General features: G+C 38.9%; 1 protein-coding gene across 1 annotated transcript in view; it reads left to right on the plus strand.

The window, feature by feature from the left end:
* Positions 1 to 15,520, plus strand: part of EXOC6 (exocyst complex component 6) — a 176,942-nt gene that overhangs the window by 103,838 nt on the left and 57,584 nt on the right. Inside the window, exon 18 of the mRNA XM_065408079.1 lies at positions 13,324 to 13,503. Within this exon, the coding sequence (XP_065264151.1) occupies positions 13,324 to 13,503 (180 nt within the window). The remainder of the gene's footprint in view (positions 1 to 13,323; positions 13,504 to 15,520) is intronic.

The following is a 15,520-nucleotide window of genomic DNA, read 5'->3' on the forward strand; positions in this document are numbered from 1 at the left end:
GAAATGGAAAAGGTGGAGAGAGGTCCACAAGAGACATTTCTTTTCTCTGATTCTCTTTTGACAGCTTGTGTGATGGTAGAAAGAGCTGTGAAGTGAGAACTGTATCTGCACTATTCCTATCATGTTTTGATTCTTTGGCAACAGGTATAGTTCTGAAATCCAATACTTAATAATACTTGCCTAATAAATTGTTGACTATTGAAGTAAAAGAGACTTCATTGGGTATAATTTTGAAAGTCATAAAGACTTTGGATGTTTCTCACATTTAGCCAGACCATAATTTGTAGAGTTTTATTCTGGAAAGTCATAGTGTGGTGATTCAATTTCCTTGTTATGATATATATTTTGAATAAATATCTCCTTGTTTTGTACATCTGAGGGACTGTCTCCCAAAGCATAATAGGTTAACTTTATCAAAGCAGAACTCAAGGATGTTTTAAATTTTATGTATGAACAAATGTACTTCCAAACACATCCTAGCCTAGAAAGTGTGTATGGTGAGTTCACATTCTCTCCAGCAAAGGCTGGGTTTGGTAATTACTGGTAATTATTAGGTAACTCTTAAGAAGTTGCAACTTGAATATTAGGCATTTAACTATTTATTTATATATATTTTGGTACACCCAAACAAAGGAACAGAATTTCTTAAATTAATCGACTATAAAGGATTAATCCTGTTGAGTAGTTCTGTTTTGTACCTAGATGCAAGACTAAACCTATCCGATTCTAATATCACCTCTGGCACAGATGTTAAAGTATGGGTGAGGTACAATGAGATATCATCATTGTAGAGCAGTGCATTTATGTTCTATATTTTCCACCTGGAGGCCTGCAATTTTCCCATTAGCTCACATTTGTTCTGCTTGGGGTTTTGAAAGTAGAGTAAAGAGCAAAGGTGAAGAGGGCTCCCATTCAGTGTGGCCTTGCCAATTTTGTCTCCCATGTGAGTGCGCACATATATGTGTCTATAGATATATATTATATTGGATATGGATATAGATTCCTCCTTCCAAGTATTTAAATTACCCACTCAATCCAACCAAGGGCTTTCCATAAATCAAGAGATAAAAAAATTATCCAGGTGCTTTAATCTGGCCAGGTGAATACAGTTTAATGTTCACCTCAAATTGTCTGCTGATTTCATTCTTGCAATAAACCCTGTTTAACTTTTCTATGAATCTCTCAAGCTTTATTAGAACCCATCACAGAATTTTTGTGTCTGTATTTAGTGAGGATATTGGATAAGCATGCTAATCCATTACATTTTGTCCTTCAGTTTTGTTAGTTTATTCCACACTGTGTGTTAATTTCTCTATTTTTCTTATTTCTTTGTAGCTTCTTCCTATATTTCAACAATTCTTCTCCGTGAATGCCTTATAAAAAGAGATGCCACTTGGCCATGGGCATATTCTAGTTTGTATGGATATATTCGTTTATCAAATTTGTATTTGTTTTTGCTGCAGTTAATTTGGGCACAAAACGTTTATCCAAATAATTCTGTATCAGAGCAGTTCATTTTGTATATTGTGGGTTTCCTCCCATACATTAACAAGGTGCAAGTCAACTAAGCTTTTAGGAACTCTTATTTTGTTACACATCTCCCTCTCCCTCATCCTATACAGGAGTGTCCTTACTTTAAGAATTGTGGATGCATGTTTTAGAAAGAATGGAGGTAAAACACTGTTATTCAAAATCAGTGTAAAGGCAACATTCCACCTATTTCTATCTCAGTTTTCTCTGCCTCCTTTGTCCTGGAATAATTGAGTGCAACCTCAGACCACAGTACTTTGATCTAATTCTTTTTCTAAACTTTTCTTACAACTTTTGTATAGAAGAGAGACAAGAAGACAAGAAAGAAGAAAATAGGAAATATGGATACTGGTAAAAGGAGGGAGTGGACTCTTTTGCTTCAGAGATGCTCACAGATAAGGGTCTCCAGTCATTCAAGAAAATATTCTTCAAGGAACTAGCTGAAAAATTCACCATCTTCATAAGTTCCCTTGGAATTCTCTGACCTGGGATGTGCCCAGAGTAAAGCAGTCTCCTTGAAGTAATAAGTGTTGTTCTTAAGGCTCAGTTTAGTCTCCCTGAAACACTGCCTAGCTTTTCTGCCTGCTCATCCAGCTTGCCATACAACTTAAGAGCTGTTCATCCATTTGTGTCCCTCTTGAGTCCTGGCTGCCATCACAGCCGCCATGGTCCCATTTTTGTTTTCTAGACTCTCTGGGCTTCTGCACTAACAGTGTGATCTTTCCCTCACTTCTGCTGTTACAGGCTGGTTTCCTCCTAACATGAACACTTGTTGCATTGCGTCTTGTGCTGTACTGCCAAAGAAAAGAACTTCATGCTGGTTAGTTCCACCTGTGAATCACACTCAGACAGAGTCCTTTCCTATTCTTCCAGATTCATTTCGCGGTCCTTTCCTCCTTACCTCACATATCCCAGCTGAGAGACCATCTGGCTTCACTTCTGATGTTGCAACTAACACTTCCTGTATGACTGTCTTCATGACTAATTTTGCCTACAAGGACTCTCACTGGCTGGTGACTGCTCTTGTAACCAAATTGTCCAGTGGTTCATTCTCTCTCTCTGTCTCCAGAGTCCATGACCAGGTTGTTTGCAGACTGGGAACTTCCAGTCCTCCCCAAACCCAAAGCAGTTTGGATGCTGTTTCCTGCCTAAAGGAACCTTCTCTTCTTCCTTTTGATGGCTGTAAATAAGATCTTCTATCACTAAAGAAAATTCTGTCCCACTGCTGCTGCTAAGAAAGCAGTCTGCCTTAGCAGCTCCAATATGCCCTAGTAGCCTACAGCTTTCTCTTTTCACTGGAAATGCTATGCCTGTAGAGACAGAGTATTTTAGGAGCTCTTCTTCCCTAGGAGATTGAAGGTTGGCACACAGCTGCCCTATTCTTGCCCCTTCTCAGCACCCTGTCTCCTATTTGGTGAGGTGCTAGGCAGGCATCTCTTCCCCTATTCAATGATAAGAGACTACTTTAAACTAACTCTTAATCTCAGATAATTTATAACCACCTACTTAGGGCTCCCAAGTATGTTAGGAATGACTGGACTTAAATTATCAAGGAATTATTTTGTGGCAAAAATTGGGATTTTCTGTCCACAGTCTCTGGTAAGAGATGACCATGGACAGCTTCTAAGGTGGTTCCTCTTCCATGGCATAGATTCTCTTCTTTCATTTGTTTGGTCCAGTTCTCACAGTGGTGTTAGCTTTCTGGGAAAGTCAGTCTTCTCTTTAGTCACAGTAGTTAACTACAATGCCTTGTTTAGTCTTGATTTAGTAAGGAATTCTATAGAAATGTCACTTAACTTAAATATGTATGTGTTGGGTTCCTTCAGTTCTGCATTTTGGAATTTCTTGATTCTTGAGGTCTATGTGATTTCCCTCACTCTTCTATTTTTGGGCTCACAGTCTTGAGAACTTGAACATATAAACTCTTCCTCGCTCAGTTCAGAATTATCAGCTGTTAAAGTGCTCTCCTTGGGATGGTTCCCCTTCCAGAATTTCTTAGGCTGAACTGATCATGTTAAACTACATCACACCAGCCATTTTTTTCTATTCTGCTTTCTCCTGACCATGTTTCTCATTCAAAATTAATTAGCTTAGCCAAACCCTCTTTACCGTGTCAAGTAGGCAAGAGAAGGCTTTTAACCTTCAGGAACATATTCACCTAGTGCATATGGGATGATGCCTCTTTTCTCTGTATCTGAGGTCTGGCTAGCTCTTTGACAGAGAAGGCTGATTACAGTGCCCTGTTATTATTTTTTAAATTTGGTCTCTCTAATTAACTAGTTCACTAAGTCACGTTGGAGCAAAACAGGGATGGAATATATGCTTTTGGCAGCTCCACAAGAGAATCCTTCCTAAGTCTTAATGTTTGCTGAATTTGCATAACATAAAGATGTCATCTTAATGTTTGTTGTATGATGGGGAAGAGAAAACCTAAAACAAGGGGAAATTGTTTATGGAAAATTCTGTTAGTCTTAGCCTTCCTCTGCCTATCCTAGATCTCTCTCACCTCTAGTCAGGGATTGCTTCTCAAGTTGTGGTATCTCTTTCAATATTATATTTCTCCATTTTCCTGCTCTGAAAGTCTTTTGGCTGAACTTAGAATTAGGATGGTTATGTTAGTAACACTTGTGATTGACAGTTTTTGACTGTTTTCTGGTGGGCGGAGCCTTTGCATTTAATGTAAGGACTTTGTCATGGTCTCTCACTTTCCCTATCCTTCAGTAATGCAGTGTTGTAGCCATGTTGGTCCCAGGATATTAAAGAGTCAAGGTGGGTGAGGTAATCTCTTTTATTGGACCAACTTCTGTTAGTGAGAGAGACAAGCTTTCAAGCTGTAGGGCTCTGTGTAAGCTCGGAAGCTTGTCTCTCTCACCCACAAAAGTTGATCCAATAAAAGATATTATCTCATCCATCTTGTCTCTAGAACTTAAGTCATTAATTTTCCTTATTTTTCTTCACTTTAGTCTTTATCAATTATCTTTTTTCTTGTCCATATTATGGTCAGGTACCAGTTTATTAAGTACTCTCACTTATACTGTTTCCGGAGTGTACTGTGCACAGTAACTTCAAGGAACACTTATTTATGTGTGCCATCAGAACTTTTTCATTTGGGATTTAGACAACAACAATATGACTTCTTGTGTATGGAGCTAGATGTACTTCATTTAATTATCTAGGTGTTCATACTGTGCCTGTCACTGTGGTATCTAAGCACCAGAAAAAAGATCATAGAATTAACTATAAGCACAGACAACAAGGTTATAAGATACCCTGTATGGTTTCTCTCCTCCTCGGCATGACATAAAAGTATTATTTTTCCCCCCAGGGAACCACACTTTAATATAACATGCTTCATTTGTACTGGAAAATCCTTTTTTGATTAATCCCTTTTTCTTTTTATGAAAAACTGCATACACCTCACCAACTCGGCCATTCTGCAATTTGGTATGTACCATTATTATTAAGTACATCTCTTGGAGGCAAATTATATCAGATCCCATACATTTTAAGTGATGAAGAATATCCTTTTCTTATTGATCCCACTTATATTCCATAAGATCAGTTTATAAATGTCTCTACCCTATGTGTTAAATTTTTCAAAACAGAAATCTCTTCACTGCAGAGGATGTGAGGGAGATTCCCATACCTGACTCATCCTTTTTAGGCAAAAAAATCGGAGGAAGTGTCCCAGATGGAGGTGTCAGGAAGGAGTTTTGAAACAAATTGATAAATTAAACTGTAAAAAGTCACCAGGACCAAATGGTATTCATCCAAGAGTTCCGAAAGTGCAGAACTACTAACTGTGGTATGTAACCTGGTGCTTAAATCAGCCTCTGTACCAAGTGACTGACAGTTAGCTAATGTGATGCTGATTTATAAAAAAAGCTCCAGAGGCGATCGTGGCAATTACAGGCCAGTAAACCTGACTTTAGTATCAGGCAAATTGGTTTAAACTATAGTAAAGAACAGAATTCTCAGACACATAGATGAACATAATTTGTTGGGGCAGAGTCAACATAGCTTTTGTAAATGGAAATCATGCCTCACCAATCTATTAGAATTCTTTGAGGGAGACAACAAACATGTGGACAAGGGTAATCCAGTGGATATAGTGTACTTGGACTTTCAGAAAGCCTTTGACATGGTCCCACACCAAAGACTCTGAAGCAAAATAAAGACTCATAGAATAAGAGGGAAGGTCCTCTCATGGAGCAGTAACTGGTTAAAAGATAGTAAACAAAGGGTAGGAATAAATGGCCAGTTTTCACAGTGGAGAGAGGTAAAGATTGAGGTCCCTCAAGGTTCTATACTGGGACCTGTGCTGTTCAACATGTTCATAAATTATCTGGAAAATGGATAAACAGTGAGGTGGCAAAGTTGGACGACAATACAAAATTACTCAAGATAGGTAAGCCCAAAGCAGACTGCAAAGAATTATAGAGATCTCACAAAACTGGGTGACTGGGCAAGAAAATGGCAGATGAAATTCAATGGTGATGAATGCAAAGTAACGCACATTGGAAAACATAATCCCAACTATACATACAAAATGATGGGGTCTAAATTAGCTGTTCCCCACTCAAAAAAGAAATCTTGGACTCAATGTGGATAGTTCTTTGAAAATGTCCGTTCAATGTACAGTGGCAGTAAAAAAAAATGTAGCAGAATGTTAGAAACAATTAGGAAAGGAACAGATAATAAGGCAGAAAATATCATAATTCCACTATGTATGCCCACATCTTGAGGGCTGCGTGCAGTTCTGGTGGCCCCATCTCAAAAAAGATATATTTGAATTGGAAAAGTACAGTGAAGGGCAACAAAAATGATTAGGGATATGGAACAGTTTCCAGATGAGGAGACTGGAACTGTTCAGCTTGGAAAAGAGATGACTGGGGGAGGGGGTGGGTATATGATAGAGGTCTATAAAATCATGAATGGTGTGGAGAAAGTGAATAAGGAAGTATTATTTACTCCTTCACATAACACAAGAACCAGGGGTCACCCAATGAAATTAATAGGCAGTAGGTTTAAAACAAAATTAGGGAAGTACTTCTTCACGCAACATACAGTCAATCTGTGGAACTCATTGCCAGAGGATGTTGTGAAGGCCAAAAGTATAATTGGGTTCAAAAATGAATTATATAAGTTTATGGAGGGTAGGTCAATCAATGGCTATTAGCCAAGATGGTCAGGGACACAACCCCATGCTCTGGGTGTCTCTAAACCTGTGACTGCCAGAAGCTGGGACCGGACGACAGGGGATGGATCAATTGATAAATTACCCTGTTCTCTTCACTCTCTCTGAAACATCTGTAACTGGCCACTGTTGGAAGACAGGATACTGAGCTAGATGGACCATTGGTCTGACCCAGAATGGCCATTCTTATGTTCTTAAATTTTATTCCATTTTTAACCTTTTAGAGGTTTGCCTATTTTCCCCCATGATATCACTTTAATATATATCTTATTTAATTTTATTAGACAGTGTTTCATTCAGACACTAGGTGAGTGGTTCAGTCTGGTTTAGACAAGATAGAGATATAAAGCTGGGTGTCATCAGCATATTGAAGCCTATGTCCCCCCACTAACGGGTTGTCTACACTTAGAAGTTAATTCAGTTTAAGGTAGGGTGTGAATTTAAAATTATTCCTAATTAACTCCCTATGTGGATGCTTTTATTCTGGAATAAGAGTGCTTTGTTTCAGATTATTATAATCCAGTAGATTAAAGTAATTCAGAATAAGGCACTCTTATTCCAGAATACGGCATCCACACAGGGAGTTAATCAGGAGCTATTTCAGAATAACTCCCCATGTAGGCAGACATGGTAATAAAATGTATATTGTAGGATTCCATTTTATCACCATGTCTGCCTACATGGGGAGTATCCATAGTATGGAGTATCACATGTATATTGTAGGATTCCATGTGATACTCCATACTATGGAAGAGTTGCCCCCAGGGGCCTCTCACAAAGCAAGGAGCAGAGTCATTGAAGAAATCAGCCCTTCCCATCCAACTCACTGTTCTGATGGTGGGTAGGAGTTTTGGGAGCTCCCAGAAGTCCCTTGTTAAAATTCTGTTACCAAATGAAAAGGAGAGTTGAGGTGATTTTGTCCCATTATTAAACACTGGTAAGCCATGTCTGTTTGATTTATCCCTTGGGATCCCAGTAGTACTTCTGAAAACTAAACTTTTGCTTTTGGAGTGGACCGCATTACCCCAAAAGGCTGGTGTGTTCAATATTTTTCCTGGGTGAGAATATGGAGCCCTTTGTTATTAAAATATTGGCAGCACACTATTGCTATTGTAACTTTATAACTAAAGCAAAATAGGTGGGTGTAATCAAAATCTGGCTACAAAGGACAAAAAGGGGGACTGGTGCTTTCACTGTTTAAATAGACCTGTGCCAGCTGTTAGACCCAGTTAGCAGGTGGTAGGGTACAACCAATCCCTTAGTTTCTGCTTTTTTTCAAACCATCAATCACACTAGGCTCAGGAAGCTCACTCCTACAGGAGTTAATGTACAGTTCTTGTTATTACAGATTGTTATGAATTAAATAAAAAGATCAAGTAAAGGTTTATCATTAACTGATGTTTTTACAGTTCTAGCAATCTACAAAATAGTAAATGCCAATATAATACTTTGACATTTTAACAAGTTGCTAGACTCTTAAATGTCAAATTAGGAGAGCTGTTTGATGCTTTTATAGGTTGCTTTGATCATAAAATGCCATTTTAGGATAATCTTTTATTTGACATTTTTACACATTCAGTAAATGCTTTTCCTCCGTTAAAAGTTCCCCAAGGAAACTCGAGGCAAAGAACTGTAAATGAAAGAGAAATTAAGATTCTCAATTCATATACTTTGTATTCTAATGATTAAGAATAAGGGAATTATGCCAGGAATAATATAGTAAACTTAGTTGCATGTCAGTTGATTTATATAATCTGACAATTTAATACCTATGTAAATACATGTGTACATTTACCTGCATTGTTGTTACTTGTTTTCGTTAGGTTTTTTTTCCCCTACACCTGAATAGCCCATATAAGTTTTGGGCAAAATTGTATGTCACATTGTTCAATGTCATGTGATGATACAACAAAAGACCGTATTGGCATGTCCTAAAATAGGGCCTAATCCTGTTTCTTTTTAAATCAGTGGGAGTTCTGCTGCCAACTTGAATATTGGTTTGTTTGACTTGACCAGTCTGGGCCTGAATGGAGGAAAAGTAAATACTTAATGACTACAAGTAAGAGGGTAGAATTAAGAGTGCCATAGAATATTTAATTACGAATTTCCTGATATGTTAAAGAGTTAAATCATAAATCAAATTATTTTTTTCATGGAAACAGTGAGATTCTATCAGTATTTTTGTTGTAATGAAAATCTACATATTTACAAGTTAGAGCTTCTTTCTCTTTCACCCTGGAGCATCTTTGCAGACACGAGAAACAGTATAGAGTCGTCATTCATTCCTGTCCATGGTTTGTTCCTCCATTAACCCCAGCCTGGTCATGTCCCTGCGTATGATGTCCCACCATCTAGTCAGTGGTTGGCCTCTAGGTTGAACTGACCTTGGCTGTGCTTGCATTATTTACTTTGGCATCCTGTTATCTGCTTGTCTTCAGCAGTGTCCCCACCCCTGTAATCTTTTCAATTGTAACCAATCCTGTACCCTGATTTCACATCCTACTCTCCTTCTAACTTTACATTTGTCTTAAAATCATTCCACTTTACATTCACCATCTTTCAAAGAACTCTTCATCTCCTCTACCTCCAGCCTTCTCATGTCTGTTTCATTTAATGCAGCTGCTTCCAGACCACAGAGTAATACTGTTAGTATGCTGATTTGATAAATTTTCACTTTAGTACCAAATATAATGTTTGTACCAGTCCATAATTTCATCCATTTCTGTGCAGCACTTGTAGCTAAAGCACATTTCCTTGTAACCTCATCCTTGATGGAACTGTCCTCACTAATCAAGTGTCATAGGTATTCACAAGATTCTACTTGTTCTATGACGTAGCTTCTGCACTTTATCTCTTGTCCCTTTTCCAAGATGCAACCACTTTGTCATTTTGGCATTTATAGTAAGCTGAAGTTGACTACACCAATTTTCCAAGAGAGTGAAGAGTATCATCATCAATGCAAACATGTCTGCCAGTTGTGCAAGGTCATCTGCACAAGTTAAGGAGCTTAACTTTAGATCAGAGGTGGGCATGTGGCCTGTCAGGGTAATCCACTGGGGGGGCCGCGAGACAGTTTGTTTACATCGACTGTCCGCAGGCATGGCCGCCCGCAGCTCCCAGTGGCCGCAGTGCACTGTTCCCGGCCAATGGGAGCTGCAGGAAGTGGTGCAGGCCGCAGGGAACAGTGCACTGTGGCCACTGGGAGCTGCGGGCGGCCCTGCCTGCGGACGGTCAATGTAAACAAACTGTCTCGCGGCCTGCCAGTGGATTACCTTGACGGGCCACGTGTGGGCCACAGGTTGACCACTACTGCTCTGGATCATCCAGTGTCACACCCTCCAACTTGTCTAATGCTCTTAATGTCCAGTTTAATAACATGATGAAACATGACTGATTCCGTGGCCTCTTGTCTTACACCAAACTTTGATTTGAACCAGTTGCTTTAGTTCCCACCAATTCTTATGGCATTGCATTTTTTGCAATCTTTGTACCTAAGTTTTATAACTGCAATTCTTTTATCTGGAACTCCATATGATTTTGCTGTTTTCCATAATGCTTCCCTTCAAACTGAATCAAATGCCTTTGTAAAGTCAATGAAAACAGCAATTTCCATTTCTTTAATTTCCATTTTTGCTTTTTTTTCATCAACTAAGGCCAGGTCTGAAACTGCACTGTTTCTCACTTACTTTTTCCTGTAAAATTGTCCTTAATCTGTTGACAATTACTTTCGTCGTGATTTTTTCGGTTCCCAACCATAAGCTAATACCTCTATAATTATTGTATCAATAGGATCTCCTTTCTTCACGATTGGTACAGTTATTATTTTTAGACAGTCATCTAGTACCTCCTGTTACTCCCGTACCTTCTTTATGGTTTTCTAGTACTTTGATATCATTGTCCTGCCAGTTTTTAGCAGCTCAGCTATTTTATTGTCTGTTCCTGCAGTAGCAAGTTAGAGCAGCCTTACTAAATTCTACTTGCCCATTCGTCTGGCACAAATATATGTATTTATAATTTAGAGGCAAGTAAATATAATTACAATGTTCCCTAATTTCAGAGTAACACATTTTTGGCTCCTGCTGGAGCTAGTCTCACTATGATGTGAGAATGTCCAACTTTAATTCAGTTTTCAGATTACTCAGGAAGAAAAACTCTCAGGCTGTCTTCCCCACTTCCTCGTCTTTTGGGAAAGAGCAGCCAATCACAGCTACAGCAGTAGACAGATAGAGTTCTCTTCCCATCCCCTCAGGAGGGGGAAGAAGAAGCAGCAGACACCATTCTACAAGAAGGGAAAGAAGAGGGGAGAGCAGAAAAAGCCCAGTAGCCCAAAGCAGCTCTCTACGCCTCCCCTACTATGAACAATATATCAGTTCCCCTGTATTCTCCGTCTTCCATCTCCCCTCTCCTGTTCTCTAATATTATAACCCCAGGTCTGGGAAGTAAGAGAAGACAAATCCCTTGGAGCTGCCTTCCTCTCTCCCCCACCCCCAGGTATAAGAGAGTGGGCAGGCATGAAGAACCTGTGAGCTACTCCCCCCTAGGCCCACGAGAGAGGGAATAAAAATCCCCAGGGAGCTTTCCCTCCCCCCAGGCGTGGTAAGGGGTATGATACCTCTAAAGTTGCAGGAGGAATCTAGTTGAGCTGGGAGGAAAGGGCACGTGTGAGGTTGGGTGGCAAAATTATGCAAAATTATTGTGTGGCTCTGTGGGTAGAGTTAATGTGGAAGCTGGGGCACCAAACTGATGTAGTCCGCCAGAAGGCGCATCGTTCCAGGGATGGCACAAATACCTCTCTCCAAAAAGGAGGCAAACAGCCTCCCCTAAGGCTCACTCCTCTAAAAGTTTGAAGGTGAAATCCCAACCGATGTGCCCACGCTGAAATCCAAGATGGCACTGACTGTCTTTTTCCCATACCAAGGACCATGCTGTCTCTGGTACCAACAGCAAGGCACCAATCTTGGCCTCATCCACTTTGGCACGAAGGCCCATTACTGTGGTAACACCTGAGACCCTGCCTATGGTCATCCATGGGATTTCCATTTTGGTGTAGAGAGACCTTTCTGAGGGATTGGCAGTAGAATCACTTGTCATCGAGAGGCTACAGGATGTTATTGCCAAACCACCCTTCAGTGCTGATTGCAAGACCGGGCAGGGCATGCCTGACAGAACTGCCCCACCATTGGAAGACGTGTATTCATTTTCTTTTCCTCAGAAGAACACAGCAAGATTTCCTTCCCTGAGCATAGCCCCTAATCCCCGTGGCGGCACAATGTGAGTTTTGCAGAAAGTAGTGGGAAGACTCCTTGAGGGTTACCAGGGCCATTTGTTGTATTTGAACTGGTGAAGGGACAACTCACATCCTCTTACACATCTCCAAGCAAATAGGCGACTGCTTGTTAGTCACAGAGAGTGGAATCTGTGTGAAGAATAACTCAAAGAAGAAAGAACAGTTATGTACCATGCAGTGACTACGTATATTTTTTTGAGATGTGCATGCAGATTCCGCAACCTGCCTTCCATCCCTGCTAATCAGAGACTGCTCTTATGGGATTTTAATTGGCAAAGGAACTGAGGCACTTGAGGCCTCTCCACTCTATGCCCTTGGCTTTGTGGGGTGAGAGGTAACTCAGGGCACAAGCATGGCCCTGTTGGACACTGCTATTTGAAAAGAATCCGATCTTGCCTACATGGGGTGCATGTGCACCAAGAGTAGAATCTGTGTGGACAACATATCTCAAAGAACTCCACCCATACACCTGAGATGTATGAGAAGTTCAGATGCTATGTTGGACATGACCTGTTCTGGGATTTATCTTATATATTTAACTGACTCCTATTAGCATAGTATCTGAGCACCTCATAATCTTTAATATATCCATCATTACAATGCCCCTGTGAAGTAAGAAATTGTTGTTATCCCCCCCAAAATTGATATTGCTGAGGACAGATTGATAATGGGTGGTGTGTTCTGAAACCTGGTGTGTTATACTGTCATTTATGAAGAGGAAACGCATATTCATAAAATGTGCATTATTTAGAGTGTATATTGTTAATGTAAAAACTTGTGAATCCTGGCTGTTCAACCATAACAGATATGATAATTAGCTTTTTCATTATCAGTTTTCTTTGTAAAGGTGGGCAAATAAATTTGTTCCTGGTCCGGTAAATTTTCATTATAGTTTTCCAAAACGGAGTTAAAGATTTTCACTGGAAAGAAGAGGAGACTGACTGATTTTTGATTCTGTCTCCAAGTCTCCTGGATGAGTCTGAAGAATACTGATGTTGCTCTACAGTGAGATTCATTTATCAACATCTTTATAGTACACATAACCATAGTATCTGAAAAACTATATTCAGGATGGCACTACGTTGATAGTCTTAAAAAAAAAATTACAAAACCAAGGATTTAATTAAGTTGCCACTGGCAACGTTGTGCTTTCAAGCCACAAGTTACAGCATGGATTTAAAAACTAGTCAATGTTTTACTTGATTCCCAAAAAGCCATATGCACCATTAAATGACACTTCTATCAGTGGAGTTATATCAATTTTAATAAAGTTTTGAGTGGTGATTATGCAGTATTGTTTTTTTTTCAGGATGCAAGACATGCAGCAGAAGGAGAAATATACACCAAACTGAATCAAAAAATTGATGAATTTATTCAGCTTGCTGACTACGATTGGACAATGTCTGAGCCTGCTGGAAGAGCCAGTGGATATTTAATGGACCTTATTAATTTCTTAAGAAGCACATTTCAAGTTTTTACTCACTTGCCTGTAAGTATACAAAATAGGCTTTGTTTTCAGATTATTGGAGTCCTATTTTCTATACATTTTAACTTTCTGATTTTTGGAAGAAAATAGCTTTTAAGTAAATATTTTAGGGGGATAGACATGATTTCAGATTGCTTACATACTAACTGATGCATTATTCAGTGTAGAATTATATATATTATGATGAACGGAATTATAAAATATTTGTGAAAGATTTTACTTTCAAAGAAGAAAATAAAATGCAGCACCCTCAAAGCTTTTTTTTTTTTTTTTTAACTCAACTACTACTAGTAGTAAACATTCATACTGTTTTTTAGATCTCATAAAACTTAAATCACTTCAGGCCAGATTTTCAAATGTTCATTTTAATTGTGCCTGCAAATTCTGTGGACAAGTCCACTGATCCACAGAATGCAAACCTAATTCGACCCATGCACATTGTGCGTGTGATTTTGAACAGCATCTAAAAATTTAAACCCAAAGCTCTGTTTGAACTAAAATATTTTTTGTCCATAAAAACTCCATAGGCTTCTACCTGTCTGAGTTCCCACTGAAACTAATCTTCATTCATGAGTCAGATAAATTCCTTATTTTCCTTAGCTCCGAGTAAAGGGAGTATTGTCCATCTGATTTATGTATCAATTATTATATTTCATTGTCTGACTGGTCACTTTTCAAGACAAGTGCACAACTACTAGGGTGCATTCTGCTCTTAGTTTATACCATTGTAGATCTGGGGTAACTCCAATGAAATCAATGGAATTACTTCCAGTTTATATCAGTGCCACAGCAAAATTTGGCCCAAAACATCTAGCCTTTATGGATTCATTACATTGTGCTTCAGCATGTTCCTTGTTGCTATTGCTTGATGTGTGATTACTTTACCCACATTCAGTGCCTCTGGACGGGTGTACAATCTTATTAATAAATATAACATATTTCTATTAGTCTGGAGTTTCCACATCTCTGTTGGAAGTTAAATCAAGAAAAGAATTTCACCTATGAATACTATAGCATAATTACAGTAGGCAAGGGAATTAGAGATTTTTTTGCTTTCCTCTGAAGCATCATATATTTGGCCATTTGTAGAGGAGACAAGATATAGAGTTGGTGCACAAAGGGACAGATCTGGTATTCCAAATCTAATATTAAAGTGGCTTTGATTTTTCTCTGTCTTAGTTTTCCCACCACTCTTAAAGTATTCCTTTTTAGGCACATAAGGTTAATAGCTGTGTGAAATATGAGGGACGTGGAACATTTCTAATCCTCTTTTAGAGGCTATGCTTCATTAGTCATAACTGATATACTTATATGGCTTATGGCCATTTGCACTCATGGTGGGTTGCTACATTTCCGTTTGGTGACACTGTTTTACATGTTAAGTAACCCTGGATTAGTGGGCTAACATAAGTGCCATTTCCTTGCAAGAAGTTGCCTATCTGTGCCAACATTGTAGCACTGAATGGGAAAGAATGGAAAGAAGCAGTTATATCAAGTTAACAATTGAATAAAAAGAATGGAAGGGATATACATTCATATTTTAGAGCATAACCTAACCTCTAGCTGAGAAGGTGAGGAAGAAACTTCCCCTGATGGACAGGTTATTCTATAATTCCCTACTTTGGGTTTCTTGCATTTGGTATTGGCCACTGTAATAGACAGGATACTGAGCTAGATGGACTACCAGTTTGATCCAGTATTACAGTTCCAGTAAAATGTAGGATGGTATCTTTTTGTCTTATTCTGGGCATCTTTAATAGAATAACCTAGGACACATTTGCTTGACCTGGTTGATTGATTTATGAACAAGTCAACAAAATGTGGAAACCCGTTCCACAGACCTCTGCACTGCATATAAATATTAGTGAGAGAGTTGTAGAAATGATATGAAAATTAGTTTATTATTTAATTCTTTTCCTTACCATTGGTTTCAGAGTTTGATTTGTAATAGTGGGAAATATTTGTCCTAAAAAGGATGTTTATAATAAAGGTATTTTCAATAGACAAGCCCACAAAACTG

This window comes from Emys orbicularis, chromosome 7 (assembly GCF_028017835.1).
Source record: "Emys orbicularis isolate rEmyOrb1 chromosome 7, rEmyOrb1.hap1, whole genome shotgun sequence".
Classification (NCBI taxonomy): Eukaryota; Metazoa; Chordata; order Testudines; family Emydidae; genus Emys; species Emys orbicularis.